At 41.3% G+C, this 17891-nt stretch overlaps 1 protein-coding gene across 3 annotated transcripts; it reads left to right on the plus strand.

The window, feature by feature from the left end:
• Nucleotides 1-13448: 13448 nt before the first annotated feature.
• Nucleotides 13449-16697, plus strand: c1ql2 (complement component 1, q subcomponent-like 2). 3 transcript variants are annotated; one of them, XR_013822224.1, is made up of 3 exons: nt 13455-14321; nt 15028-15330; nt 16536-16697. XR_013822224.1 is itself a non-coding variant. In XM_079880619.1 (2 exons), exons 1-2 carry the CDS (start codon nt 13752-13754, stop codon nt 15205-15207), a joined length of 750 nt encoding a protein of 249 aa, XP_079736745.1. In that variant the 5' UTR covers nt 13449-13751; the 3' UTR covers nt 15208-16192. The 3 variants fall into 3 exon arrangements, 1 of the variants encoding a protein (XP_079736745.1); XR_013822225.1 differs by having other exon boundaries at nt 16570-16697; XM_079880619.1 differs by lacking the exon at nt 16536-16697 and having other exon boundaries at nt 13449-14321; nt 15028-16192.
• The last annotated feature ends 1194 nt before the right edge of the window (nt 16698-17891 follow it).

A 17891-nucleotide genomic window follows, 5' to 3' on the forward strand; every position in this document is an offset into this window, starting at 1 on the left:
ATTATTTGCATAATTCAATCAGCTGTTTCTCAGTAAGAATAGAATAAAATACAGGGGATATATTTGTGTTTCAGTTCACAATATAAACAGCTGTTTACCTTGACTTTAGCCTATAAGGTTAGGTTTAGAACATGGTGTTATCTGTTCTGACATACAGTGTTAAAGCATTGGTAAATTTGGCAGTAAAAATCCATTGTTTTGGTCTTGTTTGAGCTTGTGTGTAAAAGAAGTTCAAGCATTTTAAATTTGTGTTAATTGTATGCATTTTGTGTTAAAGCAACAAGAAATGTGTTAATAGTATAGCTTACACAGGCGGATGTAGTGCTAACTGTGTTAAGAGTTTTGGAAAATTGTTAAAGGTATTGAAAAATCTGTCATAGCAATCGTAAAAAACTGTAAAACCGGCCTCATCTACAAAAAGTAGCTCATGTCCCATGGCATCTGCTTCTAGTTCCATCACTCTCTGGACAAGACAAAACAAATGCAACACATCAGGCCCATGCACAGCACTACAGTATGCACTTCCAAATTCAGAACCAATGACACTATAGCTTACCTGCACATAGTCATATCGCAGTTGCTTTACACGTTCTGTGTTTCTCTCGAAAGGAACTCTGTAAATTTGCTTCATTCTTATTCTGTGGCGCGCAAGTACACGACTTAGTGCAGAAATGCTTACACTGTGTATATTTTGAAAGATGGTGTCATTATCAATTATGCGCTGCTGTATTTCGCGCAGTCTTATTGCATTATTGGCAATCACCATGTTCACTATATGGGTCTCTTGCTCTGGAGTGAACATTCTTCCTCTGCCCCCAACATCTGGATGTCTAGCAATTCTGTAAAGTAACAATTTCAGTATTTTTGCATGTATGGTACTGTTGTGTTTCTCATTAGAGTATGGCAGTGCTACAAAGTACTTACCGATTCTCATTTCGAAATGTCCTAATGATGCTTGCCACAGTGTAGCAGCTCAAATTAGGCTAAACCCGTTGGCCAGCTTCCTTCAGGGTCATCCCATGGTTGATGACATGGTCCACTATTGTAGCTCTGATGTCATCAGTTATTCTATTTCTTACTCTTCTTACCCTTCCTCTTTCCCCTCCTCGTCCTCTTCTTGCTCCTCCTTGTCCTATTCCTCTAACTTCCTCTAACCCTCTCGCTTCTTCACCTCCACGTCCTCTTCCTCCAACTTCTTCACCTCCACGTCCTCTTCCTCCAACTTCTTCACCTCCACGTCCTCTTCCTCCAACTTCTTCACCTCCACGTCCTCTTCCTCGGCCTCCACGTCCTCTTCCTCGGCCTCCTCGGCCTCCTCTGATTCTCACTCTTCTCACTCTTACTGCTCCTTCCATTGTACTCCACACAGACAGCTTACCTGTGGCTTATTTATAGTGCTTAGGCTGATTGCAAAGTGAACTAATTATCTAAAACAGTTTTCACATGTGATAGTGTGCCAGACAGTTGGCCAAATAGTGTTAATGATAGCCATACATGTGTATAATTTTGCTAGGAGTGTGTTGGAAATTTGGTAATTGAGTGTAAGCAGTGAGTTGTGTTTAACGTTCTGCAAAAAGAGTGTTGTGCAGTGAATTGTGCCTACAGTTTTGCAAAGTGTGTGTTACAAAATTGCAAACTGAGTGCAAAGCAGTGTTTGTGCTTTTAGTTTTGCAAACTCAGTGAGTGGTTTTGCTATACGTATTAATAGTTTTAGAAATTGTGCTACAAGAATCACGATTAGCGCTTAAGCATTCAGAAAAAACTGTAAGCAATTAGTGTTTGCACATGTGAGGAGTGTGTCTGTGTGACCTGGTGAATAAGTGTAGCATTTTGATTGGTTGTGTTTGGAAAAGGAAAGTAAGTCACTTCCTGATAGATCTTTGTGTTTTAGGTAGAGAATTGTGTGTAGTGTTTTGCAAAAAGTGTTTTATGCAATTGAAAACTGAGTCAAAGGCTGAGAAATAGCTTATGGTTTTGAAGATTTGGCATGTAGTTTTGCACTTTGAGTGAGAGGTTTCAAAAATCGTGTGACATGAAAAGATTCTGTGTGTAAGCAGTTGGTAAAAACTGTAAGCACCAGTGTGTGTGCACTCATGGTGGCTGTGCTTAACCAGTTGGTTCATGGGTGTATTCATTTAAAAGCCTTTGCTTTGAAATTGCAAGGAAATTACATCATGATAAATTTCTGTGTCAAATGTATACAAGTGTGTTTAGTGTTTTGCAAATCACTGTGTGTAATGTTTTGCAAAAAGTGTGAAGCTGACCATGTGCTTACAATTGTGCAAATCTATGCCTGTGTTTTGCTCCGTGAGTGTAAGTTTTTGCTAATTGTGGGAAAGTTTTAATTTTAGTGTGTAAGCAATTGAAAAAAACTGTAATAACATTCTGGGAGTCGAGACTATAAAGGAGAAAGGATGTCCTCCCTTCACGGTCACACTCTGCAGCCACTCGGTGTGACTGTACGACTGCTGGCCTTTTCTTGCAAGAAAATACACCTCATCAAAGACTATTGGAAATGTTTGTCTTTCATTCAGTGATAGAATTTTGTTTTCCACCACACCACCCTGAAGGTGACACTGACTAAGACATGGGCAACTAGAGTGGGTTGAATTTCATCTGAGACTGCTTGTCTTCTTGCCCTTCCTCCTCCTCCTCCTCATCCCTCCTCAGTCTCTTCCTTCATGTCTTTCTGGATCCATTGTTCCAAAACTCAATAAACTGATTTGGGCCCTTTTATCTATCTATTGAAGGATCTGATTGATGTGTGTTCAATTTTGACTCTTAGTGTTTCCACTTGTGTAATTGTGTGCTAACTGAGCTGAAGCTGTACTGACTTGAGTGAACAATATTGAATGCTAGTGCTTTATACATGACAACATGGTGTAGGCAATGAGAAATGAAGGGATTTGTGTGTAGAATTTTGCAGTGACAGTTCAACAAATCTGACTCATGTGTCAAAACAGGGAATAGTGTTTATAGTTTAGGGAAATGGGTGTGCTTTTTGATAAATGGCAGTATGGTTTTGAAATTTTAGTGCGTGTGCGTGTGTGTATGTGTGTGTGTGTGTGTGTGTGTGTGTTTGTGTGTGTGTGTCTTTCTGTGTATGTGTGTGTGTGTGTGTGTGTGCGCGTGTGTCTTTCTGTGTGTGTGCGTGTGTGTGTGTGTGCGTGCGCGTGCGCGCGCGTGTGTGTGTGTGTGTGTGTGTGTGAAAGGCAGGACAAATGAGTCAAGTCAAGTCAAGTCAAATTTATTTATATAGCGCTTTTCACAATACAGATTGTATCAAAGCAGCTTCACAGTATTAAATAAAATAGTACATCAGTGTTTGTTTCTAGTGTAAAACGTCCACGTTTGGTAATGCTGATCAATAGTATTGTTGATTGATTAATTAAATTAAGTATCCCCAACTGAGCAAGCCAAAGGCAACAGTGGCAAGGAACCGAAAAACTCCATCAGGTGACCTAATGGAGAAAAAAAAAACCTTGGGAGAACCCAGGCTCAGTCGGGGCCAGTTCTCCTCTGGCGTTTATCTCCTCTGGCGTTTAGAATGAAAACATTATGACTCATTATAACATACAAAACCAAACTCTCTCACACACACACTATCCTCTCTCTGTATCTGTACTGTCTTCATCGCTCTGACTTTTATAAAGCAGGCAGCATCATAAAAACAGAGAAACTCTCATCTGCAAACAACACACATATGGTCAAACATGCACAAGTACTTTTGACATAATTAGGCCTGTTTGTGGCAGAGGTGGAGTCAGTGCTGATTCACTACAGCTCTGCACCACAAAAAAGGGCCATCTACACCTGTAAAACACAGGTTTAAGCAGAAAACTGCCATTTTAATATCCTTCTGCATTTCAGGGCAGTCTAAATTCAACTGATAGTTTTTTAGTGCACAAGATGAGACAGTGTTTACTTGGGTTTGCCACTATGCAATAACACAGTGCTAAAATCGATGCACTTTTGAAAATATATATCTAATTCATAGTGACTTGTTTTATATAGTTACAGATATAAAACAAGTCACCATGAATTAGATATATATTTTCAAACATCCTCCTATACAGGAGCACTCTCTTTAGAGACAGGATCTTGAGCTCGACTGACTCCAGCGGTTCAAAGGGAGCTCTCTGTACACCAGAAAAGACCCCAGAGAGGTCCCATGAGGGGATGAGGTGCAGTCTGGGAGAATGTAACCTCATGTTGCCTATCAGGAACCTGATGACCTGATCATGCTTTCCTAGTGATCTACCATCAACTGCATCGTGATGTGCTTTGATGGTGACAACATACACTTTCAAGGTGGAGGTGGACAGCCTCTGCTCCAACCTCTGTTTCAGTAAGGAAATCACAGAACTGATTGGGCATTTCTGCAGGTCTTTCCACCAGGAAGAACACCACTCAGCGAACAGAATCCACTTCAAAGCATATTGAATGAGTGATGGTGTCTACAACCACTGGTGATAGGCCACTTTAGTCCTCCACGTCCTGTCCAGAGGTCCTTTCCACACCTGGAAGTTCCAGAGGTCTGGATGCAGGTGCCATATGGTTTCCGGTCCCTGAGAAAGCAGGTCCTTCCAGAGGGGAATCCGCCAGGGTGGGGCTGTCACAAAGAGCATCAGGTCCAAGAACCAGGTCCGGGTGGGCCAGTAAGGCGCAACCAACAAGACCCGCTCCTCGTCCTCCCTGACCATAGACAGTGTCTGTGTGAGCAGGCTCACTGGGGGAAACACATACTTGTGTAGGCCACGGGGCCAGCTGTGTGCCAGTACATCTGTGCCAAGGGTCTCCTCGGTCAGGGAATATAACTGGTAATGGGAGGTCTTCTGGGAGACAAACAGGTCTACCTGTGTCCCTGAATTGACTCCAGATCAGATGGACCACCAGGTGGGGACTCCATTCTCCTGGGAGCATGAGCTGTTGTAAGAGTGTGTTGGCCGCACGATTGAGCTCACCCGGGATGTGAACGGCACAAAGCGACTTGAGCCGCTTCTGACTCCAGAGGAGGAGTTGTGACATGCAACGTGAGCGTACCCTGCCTTGGTGGTTGACATACGCAACAGTTGCAGGACCAACACGTGCTTGCCCTGAAGCAACAGTCGAAACCAGCTCAGGGCAAACAGCACTACCAGCAACTCCAGGCAATTGGTATGCCGCTGCAGTCAAGGTCCCGTCCAGGAGCCCGAAGCTGCATGCCCATTGCACAACAAAATGCCTGGACACTTATTCTAAGGGCACTCCAGTAAGTAGAAAGGCAAGTTCTGACCAGGGACTGAATGTTTAGAGACAGGAGTATGCCACAGTGCCATGTAACCAGTGCTGTAGCCTTCTCATATACATAAATCCGAGTGGAGTTACCGCGGCTGCGGCTGCCATATGCCCCAGGAGCCTCTAAAATTGTTTCAGTGGAACATATTTAGGCTGTTCATATTTAGGCAGCTAGAATGAGATTGAGGCAGCTAGAATGAGATCATCGAGACTCTTAATGTGGATGCGAATTCCCACTTCCCTGAGCGGGGTAAGAGCAGCCTCCGTAACTTTGGTAAAGTTGCGGGGAGACAGGGACGGCCCAAAGGGGAGGACCTTGTACTGATATGCTCGACCCTCGAAAGCAAAGCATAGGAACCAGTGATGCGCGGGTTGATCCAAAATGAGCGGGTGCCTGCGGTCACCCGCGGTTACCCGCGGTTACAAGTCATCCAAAAATATTTTTAATGATATTCGGGTCGCGGTCGGTCGGGTCGTTTGAAATAAAGATGCCAATTAAACCTTTGTCATTTATATAGTTCTAGACACAATTTTCTATGAATACGTTTTAAATTTAATTTACACTTTATTGGCTGAATAACTGGCGCGAAGATGACGCACGAGCTCAGTCTGCAGGTAGAGATGGAGGCGGCAAGAGAAAATAGGTGAAGACTGGGGAGTGGAAGCTCTGCAAATACACAAATAGAAAGAGCAAAGTGTGGGAGACATTTGCCGAAATAATGAAAGATGATGACCAAAGTGCTGGCTTTGTCATGTGTAGGCTACTTCTTGCGATGCTATTTACACATTTGATAACCACAAAACTGGCACGACCAACCAGGCACGGCGCCAGGATTCCAGTTTTGGATAAGCCAGACCAATTGTGGGTGGGCCTTAAATTAAAAACGTTAAATAAAATAAAAATAAAAAAACGTTATCCAATCACTGCTTAACCTAATAAAAAAATATTGACTAATATAGCCTACTGTTATATTATCTGTGCGTATACATAATATAGATTTTAATAGCTTGATGCTCTTTAAATATTGTGTTGCATTCACTGATCTATATAGAATGACTGGATAGCTCATGACGTCATAAACAGTGAAGCCACCGCGCCGCCATATTGGTATTCCCTAGTGAGCTCAAGCGTTCTATTGAATCAATAGGAAATTGTATGATTTGACTGAGAAAACATTGCCTAACAAGACACAGTTTTTAAATCTAAAGTCTCCCTGTATATTCTCACAACGCAAACATCCTAAGCATTTAAATGGGTATTTGTTTAAAGTCGGGACATTTTTCCTGCTTATTAAAAAACGGCAATTTCTTTGCAAAAGGAATAAAAAGCTGTACGAGAACACTAGTCAGCCTTCACTGAAGAGCTATCTTCACAGGTAAGAAAAACAGTTAGATAATATTAATTAAATAGTGAATGCTACAGACCTATATTTTTGTGAATTGGTGAATATTCAGGTGAATATTGTTTCGTGGCCACGAATTAATAATACCTCAGCACGTTGTCTTGTGGCCACGTTGTAATTCGTTAAATCAAAATGAGGGAGGGAATTAGTTCAACGTGTCCACGATTTATTAAAACGAGGGAACAAATAAGTCGTCGTAACAACGAATTATTTAGGTGGACAGGGCGCATAAGAACAAGCAGAGAGAGAGAGAGAGCCCCGGCCTCGCGCGCGCACTCTCACCGCCTTCAAACAACACGAGCGCTGTATGCTCTCTCTCCCTCGCGCATATCAACATCAGTTGACACAATAGTAAAAGGTCGGAAGACCGAATGTGTTTTATAGATTAGTAGTTTGTTCATATAAAGTGTTTGATCAAGTACATGTTCATGAAATGCATAATACAAATTGTATGGTTAATGTAACGGTAAACGGAGTCTGCACGAAGCTCTTTTGAAGCTGTCAAATGGTGTCGCTATTGGACACTTACCGTAATTGTAATAATTGTGATTATTGCTGCCCTGAGGTTTCTTATAGGCTACTGTTGACTGTTTTATCGTTGTTTTTTGAAGCAGCAGCAGCATTACTCTTGCCTCGGAGAAAACAACACGGACATAGCGACAATTTTGCATATAAATTATTACTTAAAGGGCTTGAATTACAACCTTTGGGCAGTTTTTCTACATCCTTTTGTGAACGTCGTTTTACACTTGTTTACTGCACAGCGGGTCATCTTAAAAGTGCCGTCGGAGCTACCAATCTCTGTATAACGGGCGTTGGAGCCCTCTGCTGGTAGGGAATCGTAAGATGGCCGCTCGAACACTTCCGGTGGCTTCACTGCCTAGTGGCAGTTTAGAACATAGATATCATATAAAGGCTAGATGTCTCGTCCGCGCTGCTGGCCAATGGAGCTCGACATCCGCACACGGCGGCCATCTTACGACAGGGTGCTCGCTCACTCATAACATGGTGCATGTACTTTTAAATAACCATAACTTGCTCAATTTTCTACCGATTTTCAAACGGTTTGGTTTGTTATAAACGTCAGAGATGTAGCTATTATACTGCATACATATGAATAATTATGTTCAAAATGTTTAAGCATTCAGAATTATAGCCACGTTAATAACGTTTGTAAGAAACCAAACCGTTTGTAAATCTGTCCAGATTTCAGCGAGATAAGAGGATTTGTGTGCGTGCTGCTCACTCACCTTAATTCACAGAGCCCTGTCCTAAGATGGCCGCCGGTGATGCCGGAAGTGACTCCGCCTTAAGACATCTAGCCTTTATATGATATCTATGGTTTAGAACGTCATGAGCTATCCAGTCATTATATAGATCAGTGGTTGCATTGTAAAAGTAAATCCTCGATCGCTCTCCATGGTTCTGACCAAAGAAGAGAGCTTTGGAATCTCCATTATGCATATACCTGGGCTGCATTTTCCGATAACATTGTCTCTTAGCGCGCTGCGATAACTTAACTAAAGGTATACTACCAGTAAAGGTATATCATTGCTAGGCGTCTCCAGGGCTATCATCCACTCGTGAGGCAGAGGCGCTGAGAGGCAGAGGCGCTGACGCCCTCCTAGCAACGGCGCTGTTTTTGGTAAAACATGATTTTGACGACTTCATAAAGTTTTGTTTTATAGAAAACTCTTTTTAAAAGATTTTCGTTTTGTATAAATTGTATCTTAATTTTGATCAATGTTTTATCAATCAATTGCCCGTATTTATTAAATAAGAAGCAAATATATAGCAGACAAAATAAGGCGCCGGTACGCGATCACTGCATGTGAACTGGAGGGCGCCGAAACTCAGCTTGTGCCTCACAGATTTGATAAATATAGGCTATATATTACAGAAAGCTTGAAATGTCTACTTTTAAACGAAAATATTCAAACCAAAATAAATAGGCTATACTCTCTGATTATGTAGGCTAATCCATATGAAATGTGCATTTCTCTCTGGCGTTCATGGCGAGTCCGCAATCTCCGCATTGTCAACTTCATCTTTGCAGCGACACAGAAAACACCAGTTTATTACTAAACAATTAAATGTCTCCTTGCTAATTTAGACACATTCATAATCATTACTTTAACCGGTTCTTTGTGGCAAGCTTTATGCGTGCGGTCATTACGCTTATTCCTGTAGGCTAGCCTATTTAAGTAATTAATTTAATATAAAGGGGCGATTTGTCCACGAATGGCTTAAATGAACAACTAGTCGACTAGAAAAAAAAATTAGTCGGAGGCAGCCCTTATTCCACATATTTTCGAACCAGCAGGCCATCTGGGTTGGGTCGAGCGACCGTGAGCGGAGCGGAATATTCAGAAATGCGCTCTCCGCTCACGATCTCTGATCGGAACAAACCCGAACCTCACTGTCTGCTGAACTTGCGCAGAAACATCAAAATAGACATAGCCAGCTTTTTAAAATTGTTTTTAAAACTAAACATTTAGACTATTTTAGTACAAATTATGAGCTTATATTGACGATTTTTTATAATTCTTGACAAAATTAGAATATTAAGTTATATTAAGACGCTACGATGAGCATTATAGCTACTTTAAAAAAAAATGCGGGTCAGGAAGCGGGTCGGGTACAATATTTTCTTTTTCGTTTTTTGTGGTCCGAGTTGCGGGCGGGTTAGTTGAAAACGTCGGTCGGGTGCGGTTTGTTTATACATTGACCCGCGCATCACTGATAGGAACGGTCTGTGTGAAGGTAAAATCATGAAAAAAAAAGACATGAAAGTACATGTCCTTCAGGTCAATCGTACATTTCTGCTTGAGTATCTTGAACAGGAGTTTGTGAAGAGCCCGATTCAAGACACGCAGATACAAGATTGGCCGTAACCCACCGCTTTTCTTGGGTACAATGAAGTATTGGTTGTAAAACCCTGACTTCATCTCGGCTGGAGGGACAGGCTCTATTGCTTCCTTCGCCAGCAGGACCGCAATCTCCGCATGCAGGACAGGGGTGTCTTTGTTTGCCACAGAGATAAAAAGGATGCCGCTGAACCTGGGTGGACGCCTTGCGAACTGAATTGCATAGCCGGGAAGGGCTAGCCAGGCTACCATTCTCTGCATGTAAAGGCAGTGATTGTGGTGTGACACTTACCTGGCTCCATGTGTTCCGTGAGGGACTGGCTAAGGAGGCATGAGGAGGCAGTGTGTCCTCGAAACGCAAACTCCCTGCCTGTGGCGAAAGAAAGGGTGGCTGGGAGTGAGGAAGCAGGGTGTCGTTCACTGCCAGAGCACGCCCAGTATGGCAGTCCACTTATGGACTGCAGAGAGCTGCTGGGCAAAGATCATCAATTATTTAATTAGTTCATTTAATCTATAAAACAGTTCTGTCTTGCTCAGTTCAGTTGTCATACAACAGTGTCAGTACAGTCAAAACAATAATATTGTTGAATTTTAAGTGTCCCCAACTAAGCAAGCCAGAGGCAACAGTGGCAAGGAACCCAAACTCCATCAGGTGACAGAATGGAGAAAAAAACATTGAGAGAAACCAGGCTCAGTTGGGGGGCCAGTTCTCCTCTGTGTCCTTCATCTCAGCCAGGTCCAACAAGAAATGGCACTCCTGGACCATCAAGGTGGACAATGTCTGGCCGACGGCCCACACTGTGACTTTTGTTGCTTGGAGGACGCAATCAGTCTCCACACACAGTTCCTGCATCTACCCCCGCTCAGAAATACCCTTGTACCCTTTCCATGTAAACTGGTTATATCTCTTAAGCCTAGTAGTGAATGTTTTATGAGCAGTAGGATAACCATATTCATCAGCACAGTCACGCAGAGTCAAAGCACAACCAAAACAATGTTCTTCCACAAAATGCATGCAGTTTTGGATTGTGTTTAACTGCTAGAGGGGCAAAAGTTACATAGTGTACCTATAATGAACATAGTGTACCTATAATGAACAAGTAAAATGTTACTTGTCACTGGTATTAGTGCAGTGATTGCAATAATGTTTGCAAATTAAAAGGTTTAATAAAATTAATAAATTTGAATTTTTAATTTGCAAGTTGCAGCCATGCATTTAGAGTGTACAGGAGGTGACCTAATTTACCATCTGGCTCATCTTACCCACTCTCCTGTTTTCCTTCTATCGTTTAAAGGGATAGTTCACTTTGAAATTAAATTTTGGTATGTTTTAGCTTACCTCAAGGGCATCCAAGATGTAGGTGGCTTTTTTTCCGCAGTAGTTTCAATTTTGATATTTTTAGGTCAAACCATTCTTGTCTGTCAGTCCTATAATGCAGGTCTGTGGTCACTGTCTCAAAGAGCATGCACAGAGTCCAAATTAAAACAATTCCCCATCGTCCAAATTAAACAATTCCCCATCGTAAGTACACATTGATGGCCTAAGACATGAAACGAGCGGTTTGTGTGAGAAAACGAACAGTATTTATATCGTTTTTTAACTCTTGTACACAGCCACGTCCAAGTGATCTGAGGGCGCTCGCGCATCCTGCTGTGTGACGTGTGCGCAGACTCAATATCTGGTGCATAGATATTGAGACAGTGACCACAGACCTGCATTATAGGACTGACAGACAAGAACGGTTTGACCTAAAAATATCAAAATTGAAACTACTGCGGAAAAAAAAGACACCTACATCTTGGATGCCCTTGAGGTAAGCTAAAACATACCAAAATTTAATTTCAAAGTGAACTATCCCTTTAAGTCCTAGCATGCACAAACACCTTTCAGGCTACTGCCTCTTTTAACACTATGAGTGATTGGTGACGGAACACAAATGTCTGGGCGTGTCTGTGTGATTAAGTGTGTGTGTGTGTGTGTGTGTGTGTGTGTGTGTGTGTGTGTGTGTGTGTGTGTGTGCGTGTGTGTGTGTGTGTGTGTGTGTGAGAGAGAGATAGAGAGAGAGCACAGGTTTATTTATGAGTGGATGTGTGTAAGGGGTAATATATTCATGGCCGTGTGTGAGTGAAGAGAGAGAGAATGTGTGTGTGCCAGTTTATTCATGGTTGTGGTCTCTGTCACTCACACAACCCTGAGTCACAGCAGTCAGACTCACATCCAGCAGCCCAGTGAGCAGATAAGTTTAAACACACACACAATGACACAAAGAGACAAACACAACCATGCACACACAGATTCATGTACACACATAAACTTTTTACACATAAATAAAGAAATCAGAACAGCAAATAGAATAGCAAGGACTCTCTCTTACATGTCACATCTCACATGTTTTTTAGGCCGAAAGCTGGTACGAGGGCACGAGTTTTAGATAAAGCCTGAGGTAAAACACTCAGTCTAGAGCAGCTCAGTGCTTTCTGAATCCTCCCTCATCTCGCTCTCCTCTGATGATGCACCTGTGAAACACTGATAAACCGGCTCAAGGTCGTCTTGGACCACTGACAGAATTATCACTTTATCTCTAAACAGTCATTACTGCATTATTATTTTTCTGCATGTTCCATAGTGATATCTTGATATGTTTTGTACTTTTTTGGTCAGTAATGCCTAAACTAAATGATGGTGCAAAGACAAAATCATTATATATGGAGAGGTACATACATATGTATAAATAGCATTCTCTAGGCAAAACCCTGAAATGCATAAAAAATTATTTTTTGTGTGTATTTTTGCATTATATTTCACATAAATGTATTCCGACATTTTAGGCATGTCAGTTTTATACTGAATATATACTGTGAAATAACTGCTTTCATCTTTAATTTGTTCCTTTTTATATTAATTTTTATATTATTCTTGCCAATATCTTCCAATATATATATATTTTTTTTCATTTCCAACTGTTATATTTATATATATAATTGCATATAGGGAATGTTAAATATCATGTTCAAGTTCAGACTTATATTTAGTAAAAAAGTAAATAGCAAGCTGCCATTTAATTTTCTTCCATATAAATGAGCTCTGTAATTTTTAGACTGACAGTCCACTGCATCTTCAAGAACAGAAACAAAGAAAAATCTTTATCAATTTATTTTAATGATAAAACAAATTTAAAATTAAAATAAAAAAGTTGCATAAGATTATATCCATGCATTTTCGAAGGAAACATGCTGTAAGGTTACTATAAAGAAAGCATTATAATGCTAATGTTTTCCAAATGTATTGTAGTGGTACCATGGTTACAATGATCATTTTTATATACCATGGCACTGAACACATATTCATATATCATGGTACACTTTAAAAAAGTGGTAACCTGCAATTGTTACCTTAAAGATCTATTTCTACCTGATTTAAGCCATACATTTGGTGGTATAAATTCATGTATTTAGATTGATTCGATGATATTAAATATGTTTGACTATAAATCCAGTTAACTTGGATGTTAGGTTCCCAATTTTTGAGTGTTTTTACATAAAAAAAAAAAAAAAGGGTAAATTTCCTATATGCTTCTATGGTGCATTCTCCTAACATGTTGGCTTGTGCTAATTAAAGGCTATTTTGCATGGACACCATCACCATGCGATAAATATGAAGAATTATACGCAAATTTGCTCAATCTTAAAACTAAACCATGGCAATTATCATAATTAAACTACAAGGCTATAGAGAGAATTAAGGGGGCTGAAAACCAATTCTGTTGAACGCGAACATATGTTTTGTTTCGCTCGGATCATCTCTATATTTATGCATAGCTTTAGATGCGAGATTATCATGATAGCATCGTTTATTATTATCCAAACTGCAACAGCAGAACTGCTACGTCAGTCAGTGCGTCTTCTCTCTGCGCGCAACCACCGCTCCGTCTCGCGCTCCAGCGCGCGTGCCAAAGCCAATAGTTTCTCTGACATCTCTGGCACAGACGGTGCTATTCTGCCAGAGGTCACAAGAAGGTGGGACGGAGGGGAGTGTGTGCATTTTATATACATTTAAAGGAAAGAGAGCTTTTTTTTTCTTTTCCTTGTCATACTTTCAAGCGTGCGTGTCACCATTTCCTCCAAAAACAAGCCGGACTTTTTAGCGCGCGCTTCCCGGGTGCTCCACAGCAAGATAATAATTGGCGTGGTCGTGGGCATCGTCATGATCGTGGCGCTGGTCATCGCAATTCCACTTCTGGTCCAAACCTCCGTGGTTTCAGCGCACTACGAAATGATAGGCACCTGCCGGATGATCTGTGATCCGTACAACCCCAAACCGAGCGCCACGGCGCTGGAGGTGATGCAGGACCTCAGTGCCATCCCACCGTCTTTCGCTCAAGGGACTAGAGGGGAACCGGGCCGCCCCGGCAAACCGGGACCCAGGGGTCCACCTGGAGAACCTGGTCCACCTGGTCCAAGGGGACCACCTGGGGACTCAGGCAGACCTGGATTTACCGGCATCACATCGGGGACGGCGAGGACTGAGACAGGAGACGTTGGTCCAGCGTTAGGGAACACCAAGATCGCGTTTTACGTGGGTCTCAAGAACCCTCATGAAGGCTACGAGGTGCTCCGGTTTGATGATGTAGTAACAAATGTCGGAAATCACTATGATCCCACAACTGGCAAGTTTACGTGTCAGGTGTCCGGGATTTACTACTTCACCTACCATGTGCTGATGCGCGGAGGGGACGGGACAAGCATGTGGGCAGACCTCTGTAAAAATGGACAGGTATTTCTACAACGTTTGCAGGAGCAAAACACTAAATATGCTAATTAAGGCTTAACTTGAATCACCTATGATAAATGGTGTGAAGAAAAAACCACAAAAAAAAAAAAAAAAAAAAAAAAAAAACAAACATGGAGGGCCTTAAAGATTTTTCTCACATAATAGACATAGGCTAGTGTTTTCGGTAAACACAAAAGTTACATGTACAAACTCGTGAACATAAATCGCTTTAGAAACAGCTTTATAGTTTGGATGGTAAATCATTAAAACAAACAAACAAACAAAACAATATTGTCTTTATTTATCACTTTATTGACGCTTATTCAAGTCAATCAATTATTCAAGTCAATCAATTATTCGCACACTGAGCAAGTTTCAAATTAGTTTTATACGGATGTTCGGTAGAAGATCCAAATGCATGGCGTGGTGTGGAAAAACAGACACGCTACAGGCTAATTTAGCGGTCATACAAAAATGCTACTTATTTATTATATTATTATTATTATTATTATTGGCCTAAACCCTGCACTTTTTTATTCTTTCTCAATACGATTGATTTCTCTGTGCTAACAAATATTATAACGAAATGAAAAGTTTTTATTAGTGAAGATTGGTTCATTTTAAGACTCATTTTGCTACTAAACTACAGGCTATCATAAGCGCTGCGAATTCAATGGCACTGAATGACATTGTGCGTTTATTTGAACAGGTTCGCGCGAGCGCCATCGCGCAAGACGCCGATCAGAACTACGACTACGCGAGCAACAGTGCAGTGCTGCACCTGGACTCTGGCGACGAGATTTATGTCAAACTCGACGGCGGAAAGGCGCACGGAGGAAACAACAACAAATACAGTACATTCTCTGGCTTCATTCTGTATCCAGACTGAGCTGTGACGCGCTTCGTTTCAGACGGACTGTCCAAGCATCTCCTCTCTCCGCGCGACACTCCACTGTCATTCCTGTCTGTACTGTCGCTGGGAATATAAGGATCATCTGAACTCTGCAACCGTGTGAGAATCTGTTGTCTGAATTCGTACCTTTCTATTTAATGATGTCTTGTGTTTGGATATTATACCCAATTAAACGCAACATTAAAAATTGTAAACAGCCAAACATGCTCGGGATGGTGATCAGGATTCCACATCTAGATGATTATTAGCATTATCTGTACAGTTCTCTGCTCAAATTGATTCCCCCCTGTAAAACTGCATTCATGAGCCCCTAGTGTGATACATTTTCTGCTGTTAGATAAATTGGTTTCATGTAGATATGGACAAGTTTATTTTGGTCTAATACTGGTTGCTGGACAAGTGTAAACAAGCATTTCAGCTCATTGAAAAAATGTAATGGATTTTCATCCAAAAATCAACATTCTATCATCATTTACTCACTCGTGTTGTTCCAAATCTGTATGATTTTTTTGGTCACACTTTATTTTAAGATGTCTGTGTTACAGTGTATTTATGAATTTAAGGACTATGTAATAATAAACTAAATGCACTTATGATAGGGTAAGGGTTAGATTTGGGGTTGCACTTTATTTTACAGTATGTGTACTTATAATGATCAATAAAATAATCATGTACTTACAGTGTACTTTCCTAAGAAAGTACTGGGTAATATCATGTAACTGCATGGGTTAAGGTTAGGTTTAGGGGTAGGTTCAGTGTTAGTAGCTAGTTATTACCAAGTTATTATAATAAGTATAGTATGTACAAGGGGAACAGGACTGTACAATAAAGTGCTACTGGGTTTGGTTTAGGGCTAGTTGCATGTAATTATGCATAATTTATAATTATTTCTACAGTAACTACATGTAACAAGGACACTGTAAAGTAAAGTGTTACCGATTTTTTTTCTACTGTGTAACCCCCCCCCCCCCCCCCCCCCCCCAAAAAAAAGATGTGTCATAAAATGTCTCAGCCTTTCCTCTCCATATAGTGAAAGCCAAGAGGGTGCAATGTTGTTTGATTCGGGTTTTACAGTAGAGAGAAAGTAATGCAGGTTTGGAAGACATGAGGTTGAGTAAAAAAAATGAATGGACTTTATAATATATTTGACTGAATTAGCCATTTAACTCCTAATTGCAGCTCTACTGCAGATGGCTTTATTTGAATCCTTTGACTGAGCAATGGAGCATTATGGTGTGTTTTCAATTTGTATTAAAATAACAAACCTGTGGTGTGTATTTTAATGAAGTGTTGTTGTTCGGCAGTGAACTCTGGGACTTGACGTTTGACCTCACACAGGTTCTTCTGAGACCTCCAGCGGTAAATGAGCGTGCCAAACATCACGGCCACAGAGACAGAGAAGGAGAACATCAACAACATTTCCAACAACTGTTGTTTAGAAAATCAAACTGACCAAAAACTGAGTTTAGCTGCTTTTCGGTGGGTATTTGGTGCCTGTACATTCAGATGTTTTACATTCTGGTTAAAAGAGAAGGTTAATAAACATCCTCAAACAACATCAAAGCTTCTGTTAATCCATCCGACACTTGGCTTAACACACGTTATATATATAATGAGCTCCCCATAAACGCCTGATTACACACCGCTGGCCATTAACATCCAGCATGAGGAAGAACAGTAGATGTAAAACAAGAGTTCTGCTCTCACAAACATGTCTTTTAGTTTATAAACAGCCATGGGTTTGAATATCAGACTAATCTTTCATACATGTTTACCCAACACACACAATTCCAGCAATTAAATGCCTGGTGCTTGTCTTTCTTGCACTCTGCTAATCTAGTTTGATTTGTTTGTGCAAAACACATCTCTGACTGATCCGAAAGATTTACTGGCTTTGACAAAAGAGCCAAATTGTATGACTGTTCACACAACCCATGAATTCAAATGAATCCGGAGAACACCTGAATTATTCTGGTTTTGTCTTGGATTATTCATTTGAAGTATTTGACTGGCCACCCATCATTTTAGAGTTTGGAGGGGAGTTTGTGTACGAACATGGGCCTTGATAAGCTTTTATTAGTCTGTGTATGTGCGCCGTGTAAGTGCGATCTGATCCTCGTGATCGTGTGAAGAGGCACAGCTGGTAGTTACAGAGTGAAAGAAAAATAAGCCAGGGGGCTCACATCACTTTTCTCTCTCCTTCTTACTCTCCCCCTTGCTCATTTATCTCAGTTCATCTGCCAGCACACACACACACACAGGAGCAGCTGGGTAACAGATCAGGGGTGTGTTTCCCAAAAGCATCGTTACCCAACTGTGATCGCAAGTTTAATTGAACTCAATTGGTAACGACAGCACTTGCGACCATAGTTGGCTTTGGGAAACACTCCAGTTTTGCATTGGAGGACTTTCTGGAAGTCAGCAGGAGCACTGCCCTCCACAAACACACACACACACACACACACACACACACACACACACACACACACACACACACACACACACTCACACACACACACACACACACAGACACACACACACTCACTCCAGTAATGACATCATTCAAAGTGTCTCCGTCACAACAACTTTATTTCATCATTAGGTCTCACGGACAAACACTCTGCCGACACTCTATGCAGCGACATCAACCTTAACTGCTC

This window comes from Squalius cephalus (genome assembly GCF_949319135.1).
Source record: "Squalius cephalus genome assembly, chromosome: 9".
Taxonomy (NCBI): domain Eukaryota; kingdom Metazoa; phylum Chordata; class Actinopteri; order Cypriniformes; family Leuciscidae; genus Squalius; species Squalius cephalus.

What these genes read in the sequence shown, in the direction of transcription:
- c1ql2 (XM_079880619.1), top strand. Translation starts at nt 13,752, where the DNA reads ATGATCGTGGCGCTGGTCATCGCAATTCCACTTCTGGTCCAAACCTCC. An exon ending in ACCTCTGTAAAAATGGACAG is followed by an intron (nt 14,322 to 15,027) that starts GTATTTCTACAA and finishes TTATTTGAACAG; the next exon opens with GTTCGCGCGAGCGCCATCGC.